Source organism: Prionailurus bengalensis, chromosome E1 (genome assembly GCF_016509475.1).
Source record: "Prionailurus bengalensis isolate Pbe53 chromosome E1, Fcat_Pben_1.1_paternal_pri, whole genome shotgun sequence".
Lineage (NCBI taxonomy): Eukaryota > Metazoa > Chordata > Mammalia > Carnivora > Felidae > Prionailurus > Prionailurus bengalensis.
In genome coordinates, this window is record NC_057347.1 from 26,724,647 (window position 1) to 26,740,382 (window position 15,736).

A 15,736-nucleotide genomic window follows, 5' to 3' on the forward strand; every position below is an offset into this window, starting at 1 on the left:
TATGTGCACATTTATTGTCTCTTGTAGTGAGGAAAGAAAAGCCCTTGCCAAGTAAGTTCAGTGCACAAGGTATGGAATATTTAATTTCGAGACTGGAGAAAGACTATTATTTACTTGACGTCAATTTCTATAAATTAAAGGTAAGAAGCTTTCGGTTCAGAATGTAAAGGCTTTTGATCGCTGTGAGGAGATGGAGGAGATTCACGCAATACATTTAATATCATTTAAGATATATTTTGGCCAGGGCTCAAGAGGTAGGCTTTTTCGTTTCTTTTGTTTTGTTTAAACTTTTTCTTAAAAAAAACTTTTCATTTTAGAACTTAGAGCGAAAATAGCAGAGTTCCTATTATACCTCATACAAGACCGTTTTTAAATCTCCCACTTCCACAGCCAAATCTCTTTCCGACTTCTTTGCTTCTCTGCTCGGATTTTGGCAGAGCCTAGTTCACACAGTGCAACTTTAGGATCGTAACGAAAACCCAGTTCACTTAAAACTTCACCGCCCAGCCACAACTCTGTCAGGGCTTAAACTCGCCAAACACGAAAGCTCTCGCTCCGCCCCGCTCTTCTAGAGACGCCCGAGCCCCTTGCAGACGTGGCTCCTCCAACTCAGGTCCCAGGAGACGAGCGCGAAGCGGACCAGGGGGGTGGCCTGCCTCCAGAGGGGAGGCGCCCAGGACCCCACGGGACTAGCTGGGGCCGGCCTAGGGCAACCACCAACGTCAGGCCTCTCCTCCAAGGGCAGGTTCCCGAAGCCAAAATATGTTTAATCTCAAAACGTCCAGATCTCTGAGGCATGTGGCGGATTACACAGAAATACGCACATAGGTGACGGCCGCTTATTGTTTAATGCAGACGCCTGCAGGAAGTCCCCAGGCAGCACCCACTCCTCTCTACAGCCACCACCCACAGGCGGCGTCGCTGGCGCAGCCAGTCCTAGGACGCGTTGCGCGGGGAGCGGGCACGCGCGCGTGAGGACGTCCGGGGAGCGCGCGCGCCGCCGCCACCAGCGAGCTCGGTTGGGTTTGCCGGTGGTGGGGTTTGAAGGTGATGGCCTTGACCGAAGGCCTCGAGGAGGGGTCTTCCGCTGTTCCAGCAGTCGCTGCCGGGACTACCGTTCACTCTTCGTCATGAGAGGTAAGGCCTGGGGGAAGCGGGCCGAGGAAGCGAGGGGCCAAGGCGAATGGGCTCTGGGAGAATAAGTGAGGTACTCGAAGCTCGAACGTGGGTGGAAAACTCTGTCCTGGGGATTCCGGAAGAGTTTTGTGCGTTTATTTTTCTTACTTTTTCGTCCCCTTTCTTGCTTGTGCTTGGAGGAAAGTGGGAAGGTTCTACGTTTTTATTTATGGAAAAAGATACAGAAATTGTCCCGTCCAACGTCAGTCTTCGGAGGTTTGAGGGAATAAATAGCACCTGTGGCTTCAGAGCATCGGTGAAAAGCTTTAGTGAAAATCATTTAAAAACCACACCACCATACAGTAATTGGAAAAAAAAAAAAAGTTAGACTTCAGAAAGAAATAGAATGGCAGAACATATCCTGACATTAATCCTAGCTACCTCCTATAGAAACGGCAGTCTGGGATAAGGCTCAGCGTGTCCTCTGCTGTCATTACGACTCTGGCATCTTCGAAGACTGCTACACTGGTAATTTAGGGATCCTTTCCTGCCAGTGTCCTTTTTCTTTCCCACCTCCCAACCCGCAATGATGGTGGCATTTTTATCTTTATTTTATTTTAATTTAAAAAATTTTTTTGAATGTTTATTTATTTTTGAGAGAGACAGAGACAGAGCGTGAGTGGGGGAGGGGCAGAGAGAGAGGGAGACACAGAATCCGAAGTAGGCTCCAGGCTCTGAGCTGTCAGCACAGAGCCCGACGCGGGGCTCGAACTCACGAGCCATGAGATCATGACCTGAGCCGAAGTTGGACGCTCAACCGACTGAGCCACCCAGGCGCCCCATTTTTAATGGGCAGACTATATAATGATCTTTACACAGACTAAAGAGTTACCTACCTGGCAATTACATAGCGACTCCCCAAGTGTCCCAAATTTAAAGGTGTTTGGGTAGCATTCTTTTCTGGGGGAAGATAATACTTTTGGTATTAATCATTAGAAATCTTTTCAGCCTTGGGAAAGCTATTTCAGCATAAACCGAAATCTGTAGGTCACTTAAGTGAAATGTTTATTATTAGTTCTCCATGATGATACTTAAAAAAAATTTTTTTAATGTTTATTTTTGAAAGCGAGAGAGAGAGAGCGAGAGAGAGCATACGAGCAGCGGAGGGGCAGAGAGAGGAAGACACAAAATCCAAAAAAGGCTCCAGGCTCCGAGCTGTCAGCACAGAGCCCAACACAGGGCTTGAACTCATGAACCCATGAGATCATGACCTGAGCTGAAGTCCAACGCTCAACTGACTGAGCCACCCAGGCGCCCCATCCATGATGATACTTTAAAAGGCATTAAGATTTAATGTTTTTTTTCTCCTTAGCCTTTCAAAGCATTAAAAAATACTGTTTACTCTTAGGAAATGTAGAATCTCCACCAGAGATGAAACTGCTCCAGTTGGGCAGAGTAAATGTCCTGAAGTATCCAAGTATGAATGAGTATTAGTACATTAGTAACATCTGCTGGGCACCCATACTTAGACTATTTTGCTGTTTCCTTCTGTCATTAGAGAAGGGGGCATCTGAAGCTCAATTTTGTTTGTAGCAGATGTTCCCTAAAAAATAGTTTGAGTACTGCAGCAGAGCCTTGACATTAAGGGAAGAGGGATGTCTAGTTAAAAGTGATAGACAACCTGAAGATAATTCATCTACTGGGACTATTGGCCTGTCCTGTAGTGAGTAAAGGATTCCTACTGAACAATATATTGCCTGTATTTAATTGTTCACTTAGAATATTTTCTGATTTTTTATTTTTAGGAGACCAAGCCCTGAAGCAAAGAAATCTGGATCACAGAAAAACTATTCAAGGGTCATGCAAGCCAACTGTAGCCAACTGCACAGCCCTCCAGGAGCTGCAGGCAGTGAGGATGCCTCAGCTTCCCAATGTGTTCATACAAGATTGACAGGAGAAGGTTCTTGTCTTCATTCTGGAGATGTTCATATCCAGATAAACTCCATACCTAAAGAATGTGCTGAAAATCCAAGCTCCAGAAATATAAGGTCAAGTGTCCATAGCTGTACTCATGGATGTATACATAGTCGCTTACGGAGTCACTCCCACAATGAAGCAAGGCAGTCTGATGATACTGCCACAGAGTCTGGAGATCATGGTAGTAGCTCTTTCTCAGAATTCCGCTATCTCTTCAAGTGGTTGCACAAAAGTCTTCCATATATTTTGATTCTGGGTGTCAAACTTGTTATGCAGCATATAACAGGTAGGGTATAATAAAACATTGCATTGTTTCATTGCAAAATTTAGTTAATTTTATTTCCTTATTGGTAATCTCCTTGAACCTCTGTATTTTGTTAGCTTTGAAAATTGTATGTTTCCTGTAAATTCATGTTATTGTGTTAACTCTTGGATTTTTTTTTCTTTCAATTAACTGGAACTTATTTCCTAACAGGAATTTCTCTTGGAATTGGGCTGCTTACAACTTTTATGTATGCAAACAAAAGCATTGTAAATCAGGTTTTTCTAAGAGTAAGTATAACAAGTAACTTAAAAAAACATTAAATGTTTCTCTCTGTACAATTTATTATATACTCACTTTTGAGAGAAATAGGAATTAAGATCATTTTCTTGACAAACATGTTATAGCATCCATGATATATTAAATTTTGTTATCTAAATGATCTGTCCTGATGATAAATTATTTCACCTTATTTTCTTTGTATGTTGAGTCCCTGATAGAAAAACTAGATAAGATTAAAAGGTTTAGAATGCACTATTTGATCTGATTTGTTAAGTGCCTTCATATTTTGAGTAAATTTTACCATCATTAAAAACTTCACCTGTTGCCCTAGAAGATCTAAAATAGTTCAATAAAATGTACAGGTATCAAACTATTAGGGCTCCCTTTTTTAAAGAAAATTAAGCCCAAGAAGTTTTCCCATAATATAAATTATAAACTATTAGTCATATAAGTTACTGGAAAAAATAGGATTAGTTTATAAAATTTCACCTTCAAGCAACTTTAAAGGGCTGTATCTGTGTAAAGGATCAGCATTCTGACCTGGATATTTGTAGTTAGAATCTACCAAACCATAAACATTTAATTCGGGGTTTAAATTAAACTAGTAATTAAGACAATTTTAAAAGTGAGATTAATAGCAAATTACCTTGTTAAAATATTACTGAATTGAAAATTTTTAGTTATTTTTATAAGTCCTGACAACCTAGCATTTTTTAAAGTTCAGTTTTGTCAGGGAGGCAAAAATAGGGAGTAGAGGTAAAGTTTGTACTTGGATGGTTCTTTTATGTCATTTTGTAGATTTGGCTTCTTTGAAACCTGGGTAATGTGAGTATTGTTTTTATATAGTGAAGAAAACTGTAATTTAAAAATTTGTTTAAATATTCTGTTTTGTTCACTAAAGATTCATAGAGTGCAATGATGTACAATTTATATTTTTATTAAGATTAATCTACTAAAATGTTCTAAGTTCACAAATTAGTCATTAAAGTAAAATAGTTAAATGATATTTATAACTCTGGCATAATTCATAATAACAAATTATAAAATTGTTTATTTTTCAGGAAAGGTGCTCCAAGATTCAGTGTGCTTGGTTACTGGTATTCTTAGCAGGATCTTCTGTTCTTTTATATTACACTTTTCATTCTCAGTCACTTTATTACAGGTAATTTGAGGTACAAATACACAATCATATTTTTTATGTAAAAATTTATTCCATAGCACTTTGTATATATCTTAACTTACACATACTTATTGTTAGAGTTCAATTTTTACCGGTCCCTCTCCTTCCAAGATAATAGCTCTAAGTGACATACTCAGATTTGTATACTAAGTGCCTTGGCTCATAGCAGGTACTCACTATTTTAGTTTTTGATACTTAAATTTTTACTTATATAATCAGTGGTTTTAAACACCGTTAGGTGTTGGTGGCGGTCTTTTTAAATTTTTATTTATTTTTGACAAAATTGTATGTATTCAGGATGTAAACATGTTTTGACATATATATGCATTGTGAAATGATTATCACAATCAAGCTAATTAACATGTCTGTCACTTCTCTTAGTTACTTGTGTGTGGGGGGGGGGTGGGTAAGAACACATGATCTTTGTTTCTAGAAGCAAGAAGACTTACTAAAGGATAGTTGTTAAGTTTCCAGGTCAGATGGAAGTGTTCTTAATTTTTAGCTTTAATCCGATGATTAGAAGTCCTGGTTTTAGCGGAGTTGGGAGAGATGGGACAAATCTAGGAAATAGTGTATAGAGGGAACCAATACCACTCAAATTGGATTGGGTGTGTTGATGGGAGGTAAGAATCCAGGATGACCCCTGGGATTTAGTTTTAGCAACTGGCTGGGTGGTGGTTCATGTATGGGCTAGGAAACACTGGAAAGAGAACTGATTTTGAGGGGAAGATCAGTTTTGCTTTGAACATGTAAAGTTTGAGAGGCCATGTAGAACTCTTAAAGTGATTGTAGCTATATGTCATGAGCTCGTTGTCAAAGTTAGGGCTTTAAATTTTGGTGGTATCCAGCATATGGTTGATAGACCTAAAAACCATGGAATTCACCAAGACTAATCAGGGAAAGAAAGTGTAGACAGAGGAGAGGGCCCAGGACTGGACATTAATCAGAGGAGGAGCAGCAAAGGATATTTAAGGAACCATCAGTTACATAATGAGAATAACTAGGAAAGTGTGATGTTAGAAGTCTAAGAAGAAAATAATTCAGGGAGGGAAGATGGAAAACGAGAAGTGACCTTTGAGTTTAGCAAGACAGAAGGAATTGGTGATCTTGACAAAAGCAATTCAGTGGAAAGGAGATGGAACCCTGATTGGAACTGGTTGAGAAGAGAATGGTGGACATCCAGTATTTAGTGAATTCTTTAGATTACAGGGTAGCTTTCCAGCGATGACATGCTAGAAAGACTGTTCTTTTTCTTTATTCTATGGAGGAAAGATTTGAAATTCAAACATTTGAAAAGTCCCTTTAAGCAAAATGATCTTCCATTTTATTTACATGAACTCTAACATCTTGCCAAACTCACATTTTTTACATATCAAAGTAAAATACTTGGTAGCAAATTTAAAACCCCTATCAAAACTTGACCTTTGTATATTGTTTTGGTAAGTTTTGATGTTTTTCTCTTGGTAGCTTAATTTTTTTAAATCCTACTTTGGACCATTCAAGCTTCTGGGAAGTACTCTGGATTGTTGGAATTACAGACTTCATTCTGAAATTCCTCTTCATGGGCTTAAAATGCCTTATTTTGTTGATGCCTTCTTTCATCATGCCTTTTAAATCCAAGGTAAGAAACATGTTTTATTGGAACAATATTAGCAAACCACATTAATACTATTTAGTCTTTGTTGAAATGACTCTTTTATAACTTTTCCGTTTTCTAAATAACCTAATTTTAATCATCTGTATTACCTTAGACTAGAGACCATTTGTTCAAAGACCTGAACTTAAATAATCTATTCCAAATTCTGTAAAATCATAATTACATTGCTTCAGAATAATCCTCACATCACATATAGAAAAATACTATTTAGATTTGTACTTCTATTCTCCTCCAGGGCTTTATCAAGTAGTTATTTATAACTGACTACAGGCAGTTTTTCATGTGTTTTTTCTCATATTCAGTAAAAATTTTATAATTGAGTTGTGCTATATACTCATGATGATCTCAATCCAATATGAAATATTTGTGCTATGTAAGTAGCTTATATAGCCCTGTTTTCTTTTTCCTTTCTTTTTAGGGTTACTGGTATATGCTTTTAGAAGAATTATGTCAGTATTACCGAACTTTTGTTCCCATACCAGTTTGGTTTCGTTACTTTATAAGCTATGGGGAGTTTGGTAATGTGACTAGACGGAGTCTTGGGATATTGCTGGCTTTACTCTACCTCATACTAAAAGTAGGTAATGTTATAAATCTTGTCATTGTATCATTCATATGATGATGACAGATTTTACATACTACTGCTTTTCCCCTTGACTGTTTTATAGTTTATATCACTAGTTTGAAGTAATGACATGTTCTGTATCTGTTTAGAAATGGAAAAATGGAAATATATGTCTTTATCTTATAATCTAGTGGTTCTTACATTTAATTGGGACAGTGGAGCTCCAGATAGCATGGGTAGAATAGAACATATTCATCCCCAACAGTAGCATCTGTCATACACAAAAATACTATCCTCCTCCCCTCAAATTAATATGAAACTTTTAAAAAGCTACTTTAAAAGTGCCTGGTCTTTGACAGTTATATTTGTCTTAACTAAATTGTAACTCTATTCAAATGTACTTCATTTTGGTCAAGAGTTGACTGAAATCTATAAAAGGGATGGGAGGATGGGCAAATGGGTGGAGAGGAGTGGAAGATAAAAACTTGGCTGAAATCAGTAAATGGAGTAAAATATTCCATAATTGGACTTTAAATATATTTACAATGAAGTGAATACGCAATGAGCATTACGTTAATACCAGTATTTGATATGATGGGATTTGAGCTTTAATCTCTGGGGTTTTTAAAAAAAATTTTTTAGGGGCGCCTGGGTGGCGCAGTCAGTTGAGCGTCCGACTTCAGCCAGGTCACGATCTCGCGGTCTGTGAGTTCGAGCCCCGCATCAGGCTCTGGGCTGATGGCTCGGAGCCTGGAGCCTGTTTCCGATTCTCTGTCTCCCTCTCTCTCTGCCCCTCACCCGTTCATGCTCTGTCTCTCTCTGTCCCAAAAATAAATAAACGTTGAAAAAAAAAAAATTTTTTTTAAAAAATTTTTTTAAATGTATATGTATAGATTAAAAAAAATTTTTTTAACATTTATTTATTTTTGAGAGACAGAACATGAGTGGGGGAGGGGCAGAGAGAGAGACACACACACAGAATCCAAAGCAGGCTCCAGGCTCAAGCTGTCAGCACAGAGCCCCACGTGGGGCTCTGACTCAAGAACCATGAGATCATGACCTGAGCCGAAGTCAGACACTCAACCAACTGAGCCACCCAGGCGCCTTTTAATGTATATTTTTGAGAGAGAGAGAGCATGCGCATGAGAAGAGGGGAGAGGCAGAGAGGGAGGGAGACAGAATCAGAAGGCGGCTCCAGGCTCTGAGGTGTCAGCACAGAGTCTGATGGAGAGCCTGAAGCCATGAACCTCCAGATCGTGACCTGAGCCAAAGTCAGGCATCTAACTGACCAAGCCACCCTGGCATCCCTTTAGGTTTAACAGATAGGGCTCTTTGAATTCAGGAATTCTTACTTCCTCTTTCAGCTTTTGGACTTTTTTGGACATCTGAGAACTTTCCGACGAGTTTTGCAAATATTTTTTACACGACCAGTAAGTACTTTTTATCAGTTAAAAACACTTTTTACCTTTCTTCTTCTTCTTTTTTTTTAAGGTTTATTTATTTTTGAGTGAAAGAGTGCAAGTGGGGCAGGGGCAGAGAGAGAGGGGGAACAGAAGATCTGAACTAGGCTCTGCACTAACAAGAGCAAGCCTGATACGCACCTCGAACTCACAAACTGTGAGATCATGACCTGAGCCAAAGTCGAACTGAAGTTAACTGCTCAACTGACTGAGCCACCCAGGCGCCCCTACCTTTCTTCATTATAAAAATGTTTTAGTTCATAAATTTTACAAGTATGGATTTCATGGGGCACTTGGCGGGCTCAGTTTGTAGAGCATGTGACTCTTGATCTTAGTTCTTGAGTTCAAGCTCCACGTTGGGTGTAGAGCTTACTTTTAAAAAAAAAAGGTGTGGATTTCATAATTACATGCTTTTTTAGGACTCTGGCACATGGGGCTATAATCAGTTCCTTTTTTTTTTTTTTAATGCTTATTTTGAGAGAGAGAGAGAGAGAGAGAGAGAGAGAGAGAGAGAGAGAGAGAGAGAAAACATGTGTGCATATGGGGAAGGGACAGAGAGAGCATCCCAAGTAGTTCTGTGCTATCAGCATAGAGCCTGATGCCAGGCTTGATCTCATGAACCCTGAGATCATGACCTGAGCCTAATTAAGAGCCGGATGCTTAACTGACTGAGCCATCCAGACACCCCTCTATGACTTGCATGTTGACAACTACCTTATAGTTGATGCAGTGCCTATATTTTCGAATATGCCTCTTGCCCTTCAAATCATTTGATGTAAGGATTTATATACATTCCCATAAAAATCTTGTCATGAACTTTTGTTCCTCTTCCTTTTTAAAAAATTCACAAGTGGTGGGTTTGTGTACTTCCATTAAGTTCTTATTCAGCTCCTGTAAGAGTGCTCATTGTTAATTTGAGAAAAACTCATTACCAAAAATATCCCTTGAAATTTTCTTACTGAAAAAATTTCCCCACCAGTAGTCAATTCTGTATGCACAAGTTCTCAAGTAAGTTCTCATTTATTTAACAATAAGTTGAGACTCCAGTGTCAACTATAAACTTGATTATTACGTGATTCCACTGATGTTACAAATTGCAGAGAGAGGCTCATTTGCTATGTAGTAGTCTCAAAGATTCTCAGTACTTACATGTGGACACTCTTTGGCTAGATAGAACTAGTAATGTTTTTCATTTTTAAAGTGAGCTCACAAATCCAAGATCAAGAGTTGCGTGTTCAACCAGCTAAGCCAGCGAGGTGCCCCTAGAGCTAGTAATTTAATAACAAGTTTTGCTGCATCCTATTCAGACTTCTCTCTTTAGACAAGATATAATAAAATTGAGAATTCCATTTTGATGGAGTTTATTCAATTGATTATAGGAGTGCCAGCCATTTTACTATAATTTAGTAACGCTTGTGCTAAAATACGTTGATATTCTTTCTCTGTAAGGCATAAAGAGAAATCATAGTCATTGATACGCTTCGATTTATTCTTGAGTCTCTCAGGAATACACGTATACACATGTTCCTTAACTTTGCCAGAGAAATGGCAATCACCATTAAGAGGAGTCTTCACCTGAAGGGAGTCTGCAAAATCCCAGACAGGAGTGCTGTTTTGTTTTTAAGTTTATTTATTTTTGAGAGAGCGAGCAGGGGAGGGGCAGAGAAAGAGGGAGAGAGAGAATATCAAGCCGGCTCTGCACTGTCAGCACAGAGCCTCATGTGGGGCTCGACCTCCATGAGATCGTGACATGAGCCGAAACCAAGAATCAGACACTCAACTGACTGAGCCACCCAGGTGCCCGAGGAGTGCTGTTTTAAAAGCTGTCAGCTTCTGTGTCTGCAGTGTACTCTGCTAAATGACATTTTAATGAAGGCAAATTGGCACCAGGATCATCCATCAGTATCCTGATTTGTTTCTGGAATCTTGAACATCACCAGACCCAAAACAGAAATCTTACTTTTAAATATTTTTATCCTTTGAGTTTTAGTTTGATTTTGTTAACTCTCAGTATTTAGTGAAAGAAGTTTAGATCCTAGCTTTAGGTTGTTGAGTCAAGTCATGCTTTGCTCTCATTACCATAACTGAACTTGGGTGTACTTACTTCTCTTCAGCCACCCTTTCTTCATTTCTACAAAAAGGTGATCTCATTTGTAAAATCTTCTCACGTCTCGTTAATGACTACATTCTATTGAATTTGGTGAGGAAGTTATTAAGATCTTAAAGAGATCAAAAACTTTTAAGGACTGTAGTAGGAGAAAAGGAAATTTAAGAAATTGTGTTAGTCTGTTAGTTTTGACAGTACAACTCTATCTGTGACATTTTGCAATACTGGTTCTTTTGTAAAATTTTATTTTTTCCTAGTACTAAGTGTTCTCTGACTTGTGATAATTAAGGATGACAATTCAAATTATTCTTAAATTTAGTAACAGGACAGACATGTTCAGTGGTCCCCAAAACTTCTTTACGTTCAGTTCACCTAGAGAACTTTAAAATATTAGACTCCTGGGTCTTATTAGAACAGTATGTTTGGACCTATTGAGTCAATCTCCAGTGTGGAGCACAGAAATCTATTTTTAAAGCTATCTCCACACGAGTTACATTCAGGCAGCCAAGCTCTGAATGGACTCTTTTGAACCACTGCTATAGGTAATATGTGGGTTATTTGGCAATATGGGCCACATAATACATGAATGTAGACTTTATAGTAATTATATTTCAGATTGCTTAGTCTCTTAAGTCCGTTGAATTTCTAGCACTATCATGTGGGAATCCAATAAATCTAACCATCTTCCAAGATCCTATTGTGTATCTAATGAGTTCATCTTGGTGCATGCAATCCAAGACACACATGGTTCTGCATACGTAGTTCAGTTTTGAAATGTTTGTATCCTTCGGCAGAGTTTTCAAATGCCTAGTTCAAGGGAGATTTGAGAAATACAGCATCACCTATGCATTTGAGGAACAGGAAAGAAAGATTTGTAGATAAACAGAACTTTTTATCTTCACAGAGTTATGGAGTGGCTGCCAGCAAGAGACAGTGTTCAGATGTGGATGATATTTGTTCAGTATGTCAAGCTGAATTTCAAAAACCAGTTCTGCTCATCTGTCAGGTAAGTAGATTTGTTAAGCATACCAAATACAGCATTTCTCTGTCATATTTATGTTAGCTACAAGGAAAAATCTGCAATGTTTAGCATAAAGTAGCATTCAGGGCACATACTAGAAATTTCTTACCTATAATCAGGGGTTTGGTAGATTAGCTAAACCTTGTTCCTTATGTTCTAATGATTTGTATGCAGAGGAGGGTATGTGGGGGAAAAATAATTCAGAGGGCAGACTGGATACGAAAATGACTTGAAAACAGGCTACTCTTGGGGCGCCTGGGTGGCGCAGTCGGTTAAGCGTCCGACTTCAGCCAGGTCACGATCTCGCGGTCCGTGAGTTTGAGCCCCGCGTCGGGCTCTGGGCTGGTGGCTCGGAGCCTGGAGGCTGTTTCCGATTCTGTGTCTCCCTCTCTCTCTGTCCCTCCCCCGTTCATGCTCTGTCTCTCTCTGTCCCAAAAATAAATAAAAAACGTTGAAAAAAAAAAAAAAAAAGAAAACAGGCTACTCTTAACAACTGGTTACTAGTCTTTAAGAATACCAGCATTTGTTATTGGATTGTGTAAGTCCCTTTCCTATACTTTATGGCAGTTATTCTCAAACACTTTAAGACAGGAGGTCATAATACTTGATCTTAAAGTTATTACCCAGGGATAGCTTATATCTTATTAAAAGTAGTTGAATAGTATAGTCAAAAGAACACTAGTGGCTCTACCACTAATACCGCTTTGTGTTCTTGAATGTCGTACTTTGTTTTCTCATTTGTAAAATGAAGGGATTAGTGCTCTCCAAAATTCCTTTCAGCTCTAAAGTATGATTCTATAATGTGATGATTTTAAAATTAAAATGTTAAGTATAAAATCTAATTCTTAATTCCTTTACAGCATATATTTTGTGAAGAATGCATTACCTTATGGTTTAATCGAGAGAAAACGTGTCCACTGTGCAGAACTGTGATCTCAGACCATATAAACAAATGGAAAGATGGAGCCACTTCATCCCACCTTCAGATATACTAAGTTGTATAAACTATGAAGGCCACAAAACACTAATTTTATTTGGTTACACTGACTATTGATAAAGACATTAGAATGGGTTTTCAGGACTAGACATTAAGGAAAATGTTTCCAAATGATTTTAGACTATTATAGTAAGACTTAAGTGTGTCATCTAATTTATCAAGAGATTAAATGAAAGAACCTTATGTTTTAAAAAATATGTAAGTAATGTTCAACCTAATGAATATGGAACATTTATCCTGTCCTAATTATTTGACAGGTGGTTGCAGTGTTAAATTGTGAATGTTTTCTCATTAATGTTACCAAAATGTCAATTGGGTAACTAAAACTAGTGATTTTAGAGGAACTCAGGTATTCTTTCCTGACATTGTTTTCAGAATAAAGAATATTTTTCATAATATTTTAAGATACACATTATCTGAAAGTAGAATTTTCTTTAGCATTGACTTTTATAATTCCCATTCTAAAAATTCTTAAATTTTCATAAAATTTGTATTTTTAAATGAAAGTTCTAAATACTATTTTTTACCTGTAAACAATCAGATTTTCTAAGTGAAGATTAAATTTACTGAGGATGATATATTTTAATATTGTGTTGTTCTCTGTAAGATGATCAGCAATCGAGAATAGATTATTTGAACTCATTGTTTGTGGACCTCATACATACAATCCTTCTGTCAGCTTTAATGTTCATGATCTTGCTTTTTGTATAGTGCCATGAACTATCTTGAAGTAACTATTAAAATAATTGACATGAATTACAAATAGCTGGCTCCACTGATGATTTCAATAATATGACAAATAAGACCCACTCAAACTCTTACAAAAGAATTCCCCTTATAACTAATCTTCTCCAAAGAGTTTTGGAATCTTATGCTTAAGTCACTGTTACTTGGGAGATTAAAGTTTGCTCTCAGAGGCTTGCACCCAAAGCTTTGGATAGTGTGGTTTATTTGCCTCTAGGTATTTGTGCAGGGTAATGGAAAAGGGAATGAGGCATTTTCTCTCTCCACATGAAACCTTTAAGGCAGAATCAAATCTATAACAGAAGTATGAAAGGCTAGTTACATCTAGAGTATAACTTCTGCCCATTTTTTCAATTACCATTAATCAGTTTGCACACAAGGAAAAAATAGTAGAAAGGAGGAGCTGGGAGGTAGAAAACAAATCTGGCAGTATTGACAAAGTCTGAACCAGAATATGGATTAATATAAGGATAGTAACCAACCAGCTACAGATAAAGCCTAGTTACATCTAGAGTATAACTTCTGCCCATTTTTTCAATTACCATTAATCAGTTTGCACACAAGGAAAAAATAGTAGAAAGGAGGAGCTGGGAGGTAGAAAACAAATCTGGCAGTATTGACAAAGTCTGAACCAGAATATGGATTAATATAAGGATAGTAACCAACCAGCTACAGATAAAGCCACTTTCATGCCTGTATGGCCACCCAAATTGACACAAGAACATTAGAAAGCCTGTAACTATTTTTCCTATAGGTAAATACTGCCAGGTTATAAGTACAACTGTTTCTATTCAGTGATGACATATTTAAACCTATTACCTAATTTGAGAACAGTTGCAAATATTGAAACAAGCTTATTTGGCCTTAAATCACCTTCTTGACTGTGGTGAGCCAACAGTTATTTAGGTATACAGTAGGAGATAGGTGAGAAAGACAATTTGAGATTAGAATTTGGGTGCAAAAGATAGGTGTGTTGAATTCCTATCATGAACACAAGAATAACATCTTACTACATGGGTTATTTCCACCCTATTAAAATACCTACTCTTCTTACTCTGTGGCTATATGGATAGCTTTGTTTCTTAAGATGATTTAATAAAAAGGAGGTCCATGATAGGCAGATGGATTTTTGTTCTTAATGAATTAACAAGAAAGCAGTTCATATGAATTTAAAAGGGGGGGAAATGTAATAGGAGAGCTATGCCATCTACCAATAACACTGATGAACTGGAAGCATTTCTCTACTTAAAGTCTTTTACCTCAAAAATGGGAATAGGGATTCAAAAACCCAGTTATTCTGTGAACTCAGATCACACCCTCTTAAAGATCGTTTTATCAGCATTAAGAGCTGCAACTCTATGGGGCACCAGGGTGGTTCAGTCCGACTCTTGGTTTCAGTGCAGGTCATGACCTCACAGTTGGTGAATTTGAGCCCTGTGTCAAGCTCTGCACTGACTGCCTGGGATTCTCTCCCCCTTTTTTCTGTCCCTCCCCTGCTCACATTCTCTCAAAAAAAAACAAAAAAAAAAGGAGCTGCAACTATGTTTAATAAAAAAGTCAGTTTGAGAACTTATATAGAGAAATCATCCAAGTGTGATAGAATTGCCTCAAATAAGTGGCTTATACAAAACACCCATCTTACACTAGATATGTTGAGACATTAGTTAAAAACAGATTTGGGGCATGACATTATGTAGCACATACACACCCAATAATCAAATGTAGTTGACAAGTGTGGCTGAACAAACTTGTTAGGACAAGAAAGTCTTCCTAGTGTATCTGTAATGAAACTAGTTTCACATAATTTTTCACATGAGCTTTTTTTTAAGCAACCAATTCAACTATTGGACAGAACTTGGAAATTACAAGTGTGTAACATCTAATATATATATTAGTACTAAAACTTGTTATATATTTAAGTAGCTTCAATTTCTCAGCAGAATGTTTTTACAACTGTTAGTCCTCATATATATAAGTAGTTTACTAAATATGAGAACCTGAACATATCTGGTATATTAATGAAAATAATTATTGAAACCATTTGTGCACCTGATAGTTATTTCTTCCTATCTTAGGATTAAAAAAAAAAAAATCACTTCTATTTTATGTTCATTCAAATTTGCATTTAATTTCTATTTACATTCATTCAATCCGAAATCAAATACTTAATACAGTAAACTAAATACAAGATGAAAAGCAGAAAAATGTGTTACCCTCATAGCACTCCTAATAAGGCAGCTTAATATTTACTCTGATAGATGCAAAGCCAACTTGGGACAGGAATAAAATAATTAAAGAACACAGATGAACCCATTTTTCAGATGTTACTTCAAATAATCCACTGAGATAACATTTGTGCTGTAGTGAT

General features: G+C 37.5%; 2 protein-coding genes across 6 annotated transcripts in view; one reads left to right on the forward strand and one right to left on the reverse strand.

The window, feature by feature from the left end:
• The window catches only part of RPS6KB1 (ribosomal protein S6 kinase B1), a 72,538-nt gene that overhangs the window by 14,464 nt on the left and 42,338 nt on the right, over positions 1–15,736 (reverse strand). The window lies entirely within an intron of this gene.
• RNFT1 (ring finger protein, transmembrane 1) lies at positions 981–13,387 on the forward strand. Of its 4 annotated transcripts, none has more exons than XM_043583886.1 (9): positions 983–1,137; positions 2,922–3,274; positions 3,569–3,645; positions 4,699–4,799; positions 6,285–6,438; positions 6,893–7,051; positions 8,404–8,469; positions 11,511–11,612; positions 12,488–13,387. In XM_043583886.1, the coding sequence occupies exons 2-9, from the start codon at positions 2,977–2,979 to the stop codon at positions 12,620–12,622; spliced, it is 1,092 nt and encodes a 363-aa protein (XP_043439821.1). In that variant the 5' UTR covers positions 983–1,137; positions 2,922–2,976; the 3' UTR covers positions 12,623–13,387. The 4 variants fall into 4 exon arrangements, with proteins under 4 accessions (XP_043439822.1, XP_043439821.1, XP_043439818.1 ...); XM_043583883.1 differs by having other exon boundaries at positions 984–1,137; positions 2,922–3,379; XM_043583885.1 differs by lacking the exon at positions 983–1,137 and adding an exon at positions 2,345–2,456 and having other exon boundaries at positions 2,922–3,379.